Genomic DNA, 12483 nt, shown 5'->3' with positions numbered 1-12483 from the left:
ACAAGGAATAGGTACTTACTGTCATAAGGCCAGCATTCAGCTTCACCATTTAGAGGCTAGGGCTTGGAGTTTCTCCTGGCCTGGTTCCTGGATAAGTTTCTGGAAGTGGAAAGATTGTTATTTCACTTTTAAATCAGTCAATACCCATTTTTACAACTATGCCTGCTTGAACCAGGCATAAACGAGTCATAACACACCACTAACCTGAACGATGAGCAAAACTTGCAAAGTATTTCTTATGAACAATGGTGTGTTTTTTATATTTAGTCAAGTTTTGACTAAATATTTTAACATCGAGGGGGAATCGAAACGAGGGTGTGGTGTGTGTGTGTGTCTGTGCGTGTGTGTGTGTGTGTGTGTGTGTGTAGAGCGATTCAGACTAAACTACTGGACCGATCTTTATGAAATTTGACATGAGAGTTCCTGGGTATGAAATCCCCGAACGTTTTTTTCATTTTTTGGATAAATGTCTGATGACGTCATATCCGGCTTTTCGTGAAAGTTGAGGCGGCACTGTCACGCCCTCATTTTTCAACCAAATTGGTTGAAATTTTGGTCAAGTACTCTTCGACGAAGCCCAGGGTTCGGTATTGCATTTCAGCTTGGTGGCTTAAAAATTAATTAATGACTTTGGTCATTAAAAATCTGAAAATTGTAAAAAAAAAAATAAAAATTTATAAAACGATCCAAATTTACGTTTATCTTATTCTCCATCATTTGCTGATTCCAAAAACATATAAATATGTTATATTCAAATTAAAAACAAGCTCTGAAAATTAAATATATAAAAATTATGATCAAAATTTTTTTTTCGAAATCAATTTAAAAACACTTTCATCTTATTCCTTGTCGGTTCCTGATTCCAAAAATATATAGATATGATATGTTTGGATTAAAAACACGCTCAGAAAGTTAAAACGAAGAGAGGTACAGAAAAGCGTGCTATCCTTCTCAGCGCAACGAATACCCCGCTCTTCTTGTCAATTCCACGTGCACTGCCTTTGCCACGGGCGGTGGAGTGACGATGCTACGAGTATACGGTCTTGCTGCGTTGCGTTGCGTTCAGTTTCATTCTGTGAGTTCGACAGCTACTTGACTAAATATTGTATTTTCGCCTTACGCGACTTGTTAAATTTTAAAGTGACTATTTCAAAAGAAAAGAAAGTACAGTTTTGTAAAGCACATTCATTTTTTTATATTGACAACGTGCGATTTTTCACACTTGCTTTTTTTTTATTGTTTGTAAATTTTACCTCATCTAATGTTCTCATATTACATCTAGCACATTTTCCCTTGAAACCTTAAACAATTCAGAGGAGAGAGTTTTGTTACAACCTGTACTTGTGTATTTCCTCAATCAATCAATCAATCAATGAGTCTTATATCGCGCATATTCCGTGGGTACAGTTCTAGGCGCTCTGCAGTGATGCCGTGTGAGATGAAATTTTATACGGCCAGTAGATTGCAGCCATTTCGGCGCATATTTACCTTTCACGGCCTATTATTCCAAGTCACACGGGTATATGTAGACAATTATTAACTGTGCCTAAGCAATTTTGCCAGGAAAGACCCTTTTGTCAATCGTGGGATCTTTAACGTGCACACCCAATGTAGTGTACACGGGGGGAGGTTCGGACACTGAAGAGAGTCTGCACACAAAGTTGACTCACAGGATACATTCCATGTAAATTATAGGAAAGTATTCTGATGAATGTATAATAACAATGAATGGATCATTTTAATGACAGCAAAATAAATAACAATGATGTCACAAGGGTGTTGTCTATTGCATTTCTGTGTGTCTCACTATGTTATCAGGAATTGTTTTACAAAAGGCATTCTTGCACGTAAAATTATATCACACAACTGTGGTATATTGCTCTTCAGAGGAAACAAAATGTTGGTGGGCCCTTTTGACAGACAGATGCACAGCACACTTCTATCCTTGCCATAATTATAACTGTGAAATCCCCATTATACTCTTCACCCAAGAAAATAATATCTTCTGTTATTGTCATCAAAGTTCACCCTATTATTTCTTATATAACTATTTGTGCAAGTGCTATTGTCATTCATGATTCTGTGTATACATGTGTGTGTGTGTGTGTGAACCCGTGCATGGAAAGTACTAGAAAAAGGACTAAAACTAATCCTGATTTACCTTCAAATTGGTTCCTCAGCAGATCACTTTCTGTCCGCACCTCTTCCTCTCCTGCCGCCCTCTAGCACTAGTAAGGACAGCATGTTCTGCTGGAAGCGAAACTTCCATAGCCTAGACGGAACGAGAAGAGTTTACAGTTCTCATACTTCATCCTTACTCAATTTACAGTATCTGTATCAAACCTATTATCATCAAGAAAAGCTCACTTGACTTTGAAGAGCATGATTCATTCTCTATCGACTGCCCATTGAACAAATAAAATTCAGCTCTCATAAGCTTTACTAGTGCGAGTAGAATTTTTGCTTTTAAAATGGGTGTGATAATTAGTATTTTTTGTTCTACTCACTCTTGCAAGCAAAGCACACTTTTACTTTTAGTTTACTGTTGTGTTTATTCCAGTGGTATGAATTGTAGCTAAAAAAAAATGCATCTATATATATATATTATCAAAAGAGTAACAGTGCAAATGCAGAGTCTTATAATTATTTCAGAAGGCAAGTCCTTGATTTTCCAATCCATGATCTACACACATTCACTGATTGAGCTATCGCCGTATCGGAAAGACGTCAGCCAAAATTAACTTCAGATTGGATGTTTCTCCACGAATTTCAAGCGTTACAATGGTCCAAAGTTCGATCAGCAGCACTTTGGAGGGGAGGGGAAAAGTCAGTATTAAGTTTGTGTGGGATAAACCATATGCAAAGCCGGCTGACGTCCTCGTTCTACTGCCTCTAGTAGCTGAAAACAAGTGATCTCATCGGCTACCAGTAAGTTCGTCACACGGTAGATTCGTCACGGGTGACGAAGTTACCGGCAGGGTGGGCGGGTGTTTATGCTTAGAGCTTATGCTTTCAGATGTTTGATTTGTGGGAGAGATTCAAGATTCACATTTTTAAGAGAGAGAGAGAGAGAGAGAATGAAAATGCCATTTTATATTGTGTACTTCACCTACTCAAAGAAAAAAGAGATACAAAATAAATACGCACAACATCACATATGCTCTGTGAAAGGAGAGAGAGAGCGGGAGAGAGGGGGAGAGAGAAAGAGAGAGAGAGAGGGGGGAGAGAGAGAGAGAGAGAGAAAGGGGGGGGGAGGTGCAAGGTTGTATTACCATTACATAACAGCCGCGCTCGGACTACTGTGGCGAAGTTACTGTGGCGAAGTTACCGGGGACCGGTGACGAAGAACTACCGTTTGACGAACTTACTGGTATCCATCTCATCATACCAACCAAATGTCTGTCTGACTCGCCTTACAGATTTCTTTGCAGTCCTGCTGGGATCAACTTTTACACTAATACTGACTGTTGTATTGCCGGAAAGCCCTATTTGATCATAAACAACATTTCCTGTGGTCTACAAATCCGACACTTACCTGGTCAGTCTCCAATTCGTCAAAACGTTCCCTGATAGTCGCCATGTTGTCTCGAATCAAGGGACATCACCCACGGAACACATCACAAGAGTGCATTTTCCTTTGATATTACGACAATTGATTCAACTTCCCAAACTTTTAATTCTGCAAAGTTAAGTTTGTCCTTCTGTGTGGTAACATTATTCGTCACGCAGAATCTTATGGTAAAGCTTTTAGGGCGATCTGAAGGCCTTTTACTGGCGGAGACTATATCTTTAAGGCGACGCCTTTTCTTACAACCGGTCCTTACTTCTAATACAAATGTCTAATAAATGATAAACAAGCAAAACAACATGACAAATACAGAAAGTAAACGAACGAACCAGCAAACAATCGACAAGTAAGCAAACAAGCACATAAACACAAACAACAAAATGACAAAGTAAGCAACATACAAAAGCGAAACATGCAACATGTTAATTGAGGTTACACATGTAAAGTGATCGACGGTAAAATTCACACGATACCAACGTTTACACTAATGCTAATAATGATTATATGGTGTAAATGATGATGATGAAGATGATGATGATGATGATGATGATGATGATGATGATGATCAAGTGATGATGATGATGATCAAAGAGAGAGAGAGAGAGAGAGAGAGAGAGAGAGAGAGAGAGAGATAGAGAGAGAGAGATCGAGAGAGAGAGAGAGAGAGAAAGAGAGTCGGAGTCGGAAATTTTATTTGTTAGGCCTCCGGCCCATAATAAGACTGGTGACACATAATACAAGCGAACAATGTTTAAAATAAGCAGAAAAAGCAACATAATGGACCTGCATCTTGCAACTGTGCATTTTCCAGAGAATCAGTGCGAAATCGTAGTGCGTTTTGTAAATATACGTTGCTAATTGTCTTACCACTTGGCCATTTGTTGAGGTTAGTAATTGGCACATTCTAAACATGGATGGGTTCCGATAATACTTTGAAGCTATTAATTCCACTCTGATCTCAGTATATGCGGGACAAACAAGTAAAAAATGTACTTCCGTCCCCAGTGTATCATCTGAGCACAAAGGGCAAAGTCTGTCTACGTTATTCACATTGGGTTTATACTGTAAATAGTGGTTATTAAAGGGTGACGTACCAAATCTGAGAGAGAGAGAGAGAGAGAGAGAGAGAGAGAGAGAGAGAGAGAGAGAGAGAGAGCAGAGAGAGAGAGAGAGAGAGAGAGAGAGAGAGAGAGAGAGAGAGAGAGAGAGAGAACTCCAACTCGAAAACTTTATTACTGAGGGATAATAGCATTAGGTCCATATGGTCCTTTCTTACAGCTAGTCCCTACTATAATAGTGTGCTTGTTAATGGAAGCATACTATACACTCTCTTTCACGCATCCTCACACACTCGCACACATTGTACACCGACTTAATCGTTAGAGAGGTGCTTTTGGAGCTGTCTTTTAAAAGAAGATAATGACAGACATGACTTGATATTTACAGGTAAAGAGAGAGAGAGAGAGAAAGAGAGAGGGAGAGAGAGAGAGGGAGAGAGAGAGAGACAGAGACAGAGAGAGAGACATAGACTTAGACCATTTTATTGACATAAAGGGTAAACATTTTAAGCCAAGGGCCTAATCTTACAACGTGCCCTTTACATTCACACTAACACATCCGCACGCATATAAACAACATAATATAATGAATTCATATAGGCATAACATGTAAATGTACAGTAAATAAGCATAAGCACCACGGCCACACGAAACACAAAATCTAATATACGAAGTAAAACAATATGAATACTATATGCTATGAATATGTAATATGACGTGAATATAATTATATAGTAATATTAATATAGTATACATTAGACAGAACTGTAAGATTCACATGATTATGTCACCGCGGGTGTGTACTTACAGAGAACAGTTTAGATGTTTTTTTAAAGAAGATTTAAAAATATTTACAGATTTGCTAGTTTTAACATTCGAAGGAAGAGAGTTCCACCTTGACGGCCCAGCAAAGGCAAAACTAGTTTTATATAGATCTACACGGGTCCTTGGTAGTAGATATTTATCTGATCCGTATCTCTCAGGAGCCTCGGTTATGAATGCATTCAAGTATGGTGGTGCTAGCCTATGGAGTGCAAAGAGAGAGAGAGAGGGGAGAGAAAGAGAGAGAGAGAGAGAGAGAGAGAGGAGAGAGAGAGAGAGAGAGAGAGAGAGAGAGAGAGAGAAAGCGAGAGAGAGAAAGCGAGAGAGAGAAAGCGAGAGAGAGAGAGAGAGAGAGAGAGAGGAAAAAAAGAGAGAGAGAGAGAGGGAGAGAGAGAGAGAAAAAGAGAGAGAGAGAGAGACAGAGAAAGCGAGAGAGAGAGAGAGACAGAGAAAGCGAGAGAGAGAGAGAGAGAGAGAGAAAGCGAGAGAGAGAGAGAAAGCGAGAGAGAGAGAGAGAGAGCGAAGAGAAAGAGAGAGTGAGAGAGAGAGAAAGAGAGAAAGCGAGAGAGAGAGAAAGCGAGAGAGAGAAAGAGAGAGAGAAAGAGAGAGAGAGAAAGCGAGAGAGAGAGAGAGAGAGAGAGAGAGAGAGAAAGCGAGAGAGAGAGAGAAAGCGCGCGCGAGAGAGAGAGAGAGAGAGAGAGAGAGAGAGAGAGAGAGAGAGAGAGAGAGAGACAATGACAATGACAATGACAATTCTTTATTTTACGAGGGTAACAGAATAAGCATTGGTATACTTTTTTGCATCTGGCCCTCGCCCTAAAGAGGGACGAAATCTACTATAATAACTACTACTACATACTTACATAATTAGTAAAACAGTTATAAGTTTGTGTACATAAGTGCATTATATGAGAGAGAGAGAAAAAGCGAGAGAGAGAGAAAGCGAGAGAGAGAGAGAGAGAAAGCGAGAGAGAGAGAGAGAAAGCGAGAGAGAGAGAGACAGAGAGAGAGAGAGAGAGAGAGAGAGAGAGAGAGAGAGAGAGATCATATCAAATCAAATCAAATCAAAATTTATTTTTAGAGGGTTGTGGCATAAGCATTACAAGCGATCTTTTTTCAACCAGCCCTCGCCTAAAGAGGGACTACTCTTATCACATATTTACATGGACATTAACGTAGAAGAGAGAAAAAAGCAGAAAGCATCAAAACTTGGAGTTGTTATGAAATGAAACACATGCTTTGGACAAATGTGACCCGTTCAAACAAAATAATAGATGAGTTGATTTTTAACATGTAATATGTGACCCTCCACCACGGAATGAGTCACATGTCACCTTTGCATGATTTTCATATTTTTACATTTTCATAAAGAGTTGTTTATGCTCTATCCAGTGGTGAAACCCGTTTTAGAAAAGAGCAAAAACTGTTTGAGTTATAAGCCTGTGACTAAGGTGATCCTCACACTGTTACCAGACACTCCCCGGACTTATATCAAGCCAAACGCAGAACCGCGCGAGGTGACTTGCGACTCATTTCGTGGTGGAGGGTCACATATGTTTATGCTAAGAAAGTACTTCTTCTTGTCGATCACTCAGATGGTGCTAAGAAAGTACATAAATCCCTCTTTAAAGGCTGACATTGTCCTATGTAACTACTTCCAGGGCTTTTCCCATCGTTGCGGGGATGTATAAATTAAGCTTCCTGCAAAGTTTTAGAGTTAAAAGCTACTAACCAGCATGTCGGCCATTTTAAGAAAATCACTGTTGAAGTTGTCACACTGAAAACAGGTATTTTTTCTCTAGCAACCAAGGTAAAACATGCTTCATAGTTTAATGGTGAGAAATAGTATAAAAGAGCATAGAAATGAGACCAGAAAGATTTTTGTGTGTGGCTGTTATAACCGTTACGATTGGGTTTCTATGAAAGTTAGTGCACTAGATCAACATTTAGTACTTGACCTTTCCAACGATGTGTAATAAGCGGGGGTTCTGCGAATAATCAGTTTGACAGTGTGGCCTTTGGTTCCAAGAAAGGGACGTTTCGGATCGATATTATATATAAATAATATCAAGTTTAACACATTGTTTGGATGATTTTGACTAAACGCAGGCAGTATAAGGTAAATGAAGCATATAGTTCTCTCCGAAACAGCAACAAAAGTGAATTTCAACCATATTGACCCTAACCCCCTTATTCTGTTAGCTGAGTAGCTGGCCGCTAGCGACTTATCTATCATTTTGTTGAGAACGGGTCACAAATATGAAAATAAATCTAAAACGAATTATTCAGTTAATTTGACATTAGGCCCAAAACAAATAGGTGTGGTTACGGTAACATAGCCAAAAAAAATAGGGTAGGAAGGTAGGAAATCACTTTTTTTTTTTTTTTTTTTACTTTTTTTTCTCTAATGTGTACAAATTAAACCTACTTGACAGGGAAATAAGTGTGCGACTCAGGCGCTTTCGCTTTGATTGCGTTTTCTGCACTCGTTTTCTTGGTGTTTTTGTTTTTGTTTTTTGACAAATGTAATAAAAAGTTATGGGGTCGGCCCCTAAAAATAGGGTAGGTCGGGTTACCGTAACCACACCTATTTTTTTTTTAGGCCTTAAATACAATGAAAGGTGTTTTTTGAAAGCATTGAGACTCATTGGGACTTTCACAAATTTTGGGAGAGAATTCCACAGGACGCTGCCAGAATGAGCTACACTTGACTTAAAGAGGTGTGCGTGTGCGTGTGTGTCTTTTGCTGTGTCTCTGCGTAAGTGTGAACCTGGATACGAATCCTCTCATCCAGCTTGTCCTGTCCTGGTTTCTTGGTTTCCTTGAAAATCAATTCCTTGATCACCTTTTCTGGGTTTTCCTGTTACAAAAACAACAAATGGTTCAATTGGTATTTAGATTTTTAGTGCTACAGGTTCAGACTCTGTCATATATACGTATTTTGTTTTCAAGATTTTTCTCAGCAGTTGCCTGCCATCAGAATCTCCAACATATTCAAATAAGCAAAAGAGAGAGAGAGAGAGAGAGAGAGAGAGAGAGAGAGAGAGAGAGAGAGAGAGAGAGAGAGAGAGAGAGAGAGAGAGAGAGAGAGAGAGCGAGAGAGCAAGAGAGAAAGCGAGAGAGCGAGAGAGAGAGAGAAAGCGAGAGAGAGAGAGAGAGAGAGAGAGAGAGAGAGAGAGAGAGAGAGAGAGAGAGAGAGAGAGAGAGAGAGAGAGAAGACAAGTCAAGACCAGACAAATTCGTTATCAACGAAGGTAATGGCATACGCAAACAGGTGCTTTTTTACATCCAGCCCTCGCCCATGGGAGGGTTTAATCTAATGTGTGTGTGTGTGTGTGTGTGTGTGTGTGTGTGTGTGTGTGTGTGTGTGTGTGTGTGTATGTGTGTGTGTGTGTGTGTGTGTGTGTGTGTGTGTGTGTGTGTGTGTGTGTGTGTGTGTGTGTGTGTGTGTGTGTGTGTGTCTTTCTTTTGCTGTGTCTCTGCGTAAGTGCGAACCTGGATACGAATCCTCTCTGCATAAGCGAGAACCTGGATACGAATCCTTTCCGCATCCAGCTTGTCCTGTCCTGGTTTCTTGGTTTCCTTGAGAATCAATTCCTTGATCATATCTTCTGGGTTTTTCTGTTACAAACACAACAAATGGTTCAATTGGTAATCAGATTTTTAGTGCTACAGGTTCAAACTCTGTATTATAAATGGGTTTTTTTGTCAAGATTTTTCTCAACAGTTGTCTGTCATCAGAATCTCCAACATGTTCAAATAAGCATATTTTCCAGAATATATCCAAAGATCCAAAGTTGGGGATGGAAGTTCACCAAAAATTGGGAACATACAAACTAAAATACGGTGGATGACATGGGCGCCCCCGTTTTTTGAGCAAACGCCACCCAAGGCCGCCTTGTATCCTTAGCGGATTATGACTTTATTCAGTTATTCTGCAGAAAAGACAAATGCTGGGAAAAAACCCGTTCTTTTCTGCAGCATTTCTGCATAATGTCATCTTTCGCCGAAGCAGCGTTTTTTTCTGCAGCAAAACATTTTACTGCAGTAAAATTGAAATCAAGAATGCTGCAGTAAAACGGTGCTGTTGTTTTCTGCAGAAAACCAGTTTAAATTTTTTACTGCAGCATTTTGTACTGGCTCTTGGTGGATTATGACATTATTCAGTTATTCTGGAGAAAAACCGAAATGCTGGAGAAATTTTTTAAATTTTTTTTTAATTTTATTTTTTTCCTCTTTTTTCTTACTCTCGTTTTTTAGGAGATCAGACATTGTTAATCACACATGTGCGGGGTTTTTTTGTTTTTTTTTATATCGGAAGTTTTTATTGTTTTATTTTTTTTATTTTTCTATTATCATTTTAATTCTTATTAAGTTATTATTGTTTTCCTTCAGTCTCACTCTTTCTCTCAGCTTCACACTCAATGGACAGTAAACAGATCATGGACAATTTTTTAATTTTTTTAATTTTTTTTTAATTTACATTTACCCTCTCTCTCTCTCCTCTCTCTCTCTCTCTCTCTCTCACTTGTCCACACAACATCTCTCTCTCTCTCTCTCTCTCTCACTCTCTCTCTCTCTCTCTCTCTCTCTCTCTCTCTCTCTCACTCACTCCCTAGTCTGTCTTTCTCTGCATCCACTTTCTTTCTCTTCGACTTGTCTGTTTTTTTCTGAATTTTGTTCTTCGGATTCTTCTGTCTTCTTCTTTGTTCTTCTTTTTTGCTTCGTCTCCCTCTCTCTCTCTCTCTCTCTCTCTCTCTCTCTCTCTCTCCCTCCCTTCCTCCCTCCCTCCCTCCTTCCCTCCCTCCCTCCCTCCCTCCCTCTCTCTCTCTCTCTCTCTCTCTCCTCTCTCCTCTCTCCTCTCCCCCATACTCTGTCGGTCTCTCTCTCCCCCTCTCTCCCATAGTCTGCCACTCTCTCTCTCTCCCTCCCTTCCTCCCTCCCTCCCTCCTTCCCTCCCTCTCTCTCTCTCTCTCTCCCTCCCTTCCTCCCTCCCTCCCTCCTTCCCTCCCTCCCTCCCTCCCTCCCTCCCTCCCTCCCTCCCTCCCTCTCTCTCTCTCTCTCTCTCTCTTTCTCCTCTCTCCTTTCTCCTCTCCCCCATACTCTGTCGGTCTCTCTCTCCCCCTCTCTCCCATAGTCTGCCACTCTCTCTCTCTCCCTCCCTTCCTCCCTCCCTCCCTCCTTCCCTCCCTCTCTCTCTCTCTCTCTCTCTCTCTCCCTCCCTTCCTCCCTCCCTCCCTCCTTCCCTCCCTCCCTCCCTCCCTCTCTCTCTCTCTCTCTCTCTCTCCTCTCTCCTCTCTCCTCTCCCCCATACTCTGTCGGTCTCTCTCTCCCCCTCTCTCCCATAGTCTGCCACTCTCTCTCTCTCTCTCTCTCTCTCTCTCTCTCTCTCTCTCTCTCTCTCTCTCTCTCTCTCTCTCTCTCTCTCTCTCTCTCTTTCTCTCACTGTCTCCTCTCGTTCTATCTTCTCTCTCTCCACCTACTATTTTTTTTATACATTTTGTCCTATATTTTCTTCCGTCATCATTTCTCCTTTTGTTACCTAACGTTTCTTTAATTCAATTTCACAGATAGCAACATATATGCGAGTCAAAAGTCAATTATTTTTCTTAAACTTAACTCTTTTTCAAAAATACATCCGATCTCTAAAGGGGTACCGTATCTATAAATACCTATGCACATTTTTGCAATCAAGATCAGCAAATTGACATAGTTTGCTTCAGCGGATGAAATAGAATTCCTTTTAACTATGCCAAATAGGGCATCCCGCACATCAACATGAATTCTTTTCGAACAAGCGGTGAAGAAGGCTTCTTCAACAAGATTCCACACTTTGCTTATTTTTCTACAATAATAAAAGAAATGTTCGATATAATCTGTCTCTTCTGTACAATGTGTACAACTAATACTCTCTGCAATGCCCATTTTATACAATATAATGTTCGTTGGATAAATGTTATGAGTTATTTTCCAGTGTAGCAGTCTCAATCTTACTTCTTTTGATGCGTTGCTTGCTATCTGCCAAATGTCCTTGTTTATTTCAATTCCCATCTTTCTTTTCCAGAAACTGACTGCAATAGTCTCAGTTTGATAAGCGTCTACCATTAATTTACGAAACTGCCTGGGTTTAAATGTACTTATTTTTTGATAATCCATTACCTTCATAGCTTGTATTCCATTATCATTCATCTTCAAAAAAAGGGATGCTATTGCTGTGCTAATTGCCCCATATTCAAATAGTCTTGTTGGTTTATGCCCAACTCTTTCACAAATCCTGTGAAATGGTAAAAACATATTATTCTCGTATAAATCCTTCACATAGCATATATCAGATGTAACCCAATCACGTAGAAACATTGTCTTGCCACGATAAGCAATTAGAGAGTTATTCCATAGGCATAAATTCTCCAGCTGGGTCATTTTTTGCACGCATGGTAATATCTTTTCATGGTTGTCAAGCCAACATTCTAAAACGCTTTTCCAGAACTTGTTTGTAATCAACCCCAACCCTTTAAATAAGGCTGGTTTGACGTTTGCTTGAAAGCAGCATAGATTTTTTCCGAGTTTGGAGAACATACTGAGTGGAATACTTTTCCAAGCTTCTTCGTTTGGTTGCAGTAATTTCGAAAACCATCCAAGTACAAAGGATTTTTGAAAGTCACCCAAATCAATCATATTTAGGCCACCTTTACTTGTTTCCTGGCACATAACTTTTCGTTTTACCTTTTCATAGGCTTTTGTGTTTGAACATCTTTGATTGATTTTTTCTGTCCAGTTTTCTTCGATTTCCGAGGCTTCTAAATTATTACAAAAATATATACCAAGAATTTTGACTTTAGATTTCCATCTGAAGCCACATGGCTGCTCCTCAGAGTACTTCTGTGAACCCAACCACATGGCCTCCGATTTCAGTCTGTTCACAGCCAGTCCTGAGAACTTGGAGAAATATGACACCAATGTCAGAGCATTTTGCACATCATCAGTGCCATTCAGAACAAGAGGCGAAGCCTTCAAGGCTCACGTAAGAAATCGACA

At 39.9% G+C, this 12483-nt stretch overlaps 2 protein-coding genes across 2 annotated transcripts in view; both read right to left on the bottom strand.

The window, feature by feature from the left end:
• Positions 1 to 12483, bottom strand: part of LOC138962256 (deoxynucleoside triphosphate triphosphohydrolase SAMHD1-like) — a 285667-nt gene that overhangs the window by 208560 nt on the left and 64624 nt on the right. The gene's annotated exons all lie outside the window — the stretch shown is intronic.
• The window catches only part of LOC138965362 (uncharacterized), a 66962-nt gene that overhangs the window by 12146 nt on the left and 42333 nt on the right, over positions 1 to 12483 (bottom strand). The window contains exons 17-18 of the mRNA XM_070337531.1: positions 8944 to 9069; positions 8219 to 8308 (exon numbers count right to left, since the gene is read on the bottom strand). Of these exons, the coding sequence (XP_070193632.1) occupies positions 8219 to 8308; positions 8944 to 9069 (216 nt within the window). The remainder of the gene's footprint in view (positions 1 to 8218; positions 8309 to 8943; positions 9070 to 12483) is intronic.

The sequence above is a fragment of the Littorina saxatilis genome, linkage group LG1, assembly GCF_037325665.1.
Source record: "Littorina saxatilis isolate snail1 linkage group LG1, US_GU_Lsax_2.0, whole genome shotgun sequence".
Lineage (NCBI taxonomy): Eukaryota > Metazoa > Mollusca > Gastropoda > Littorinimorpha > Littorinidae > Littorina > Littorina saxatilis.
Note: the sequence above shows the minus strand (reverse complement) of the source record. Positions and strands in the feature narration are given on the sequence as shown.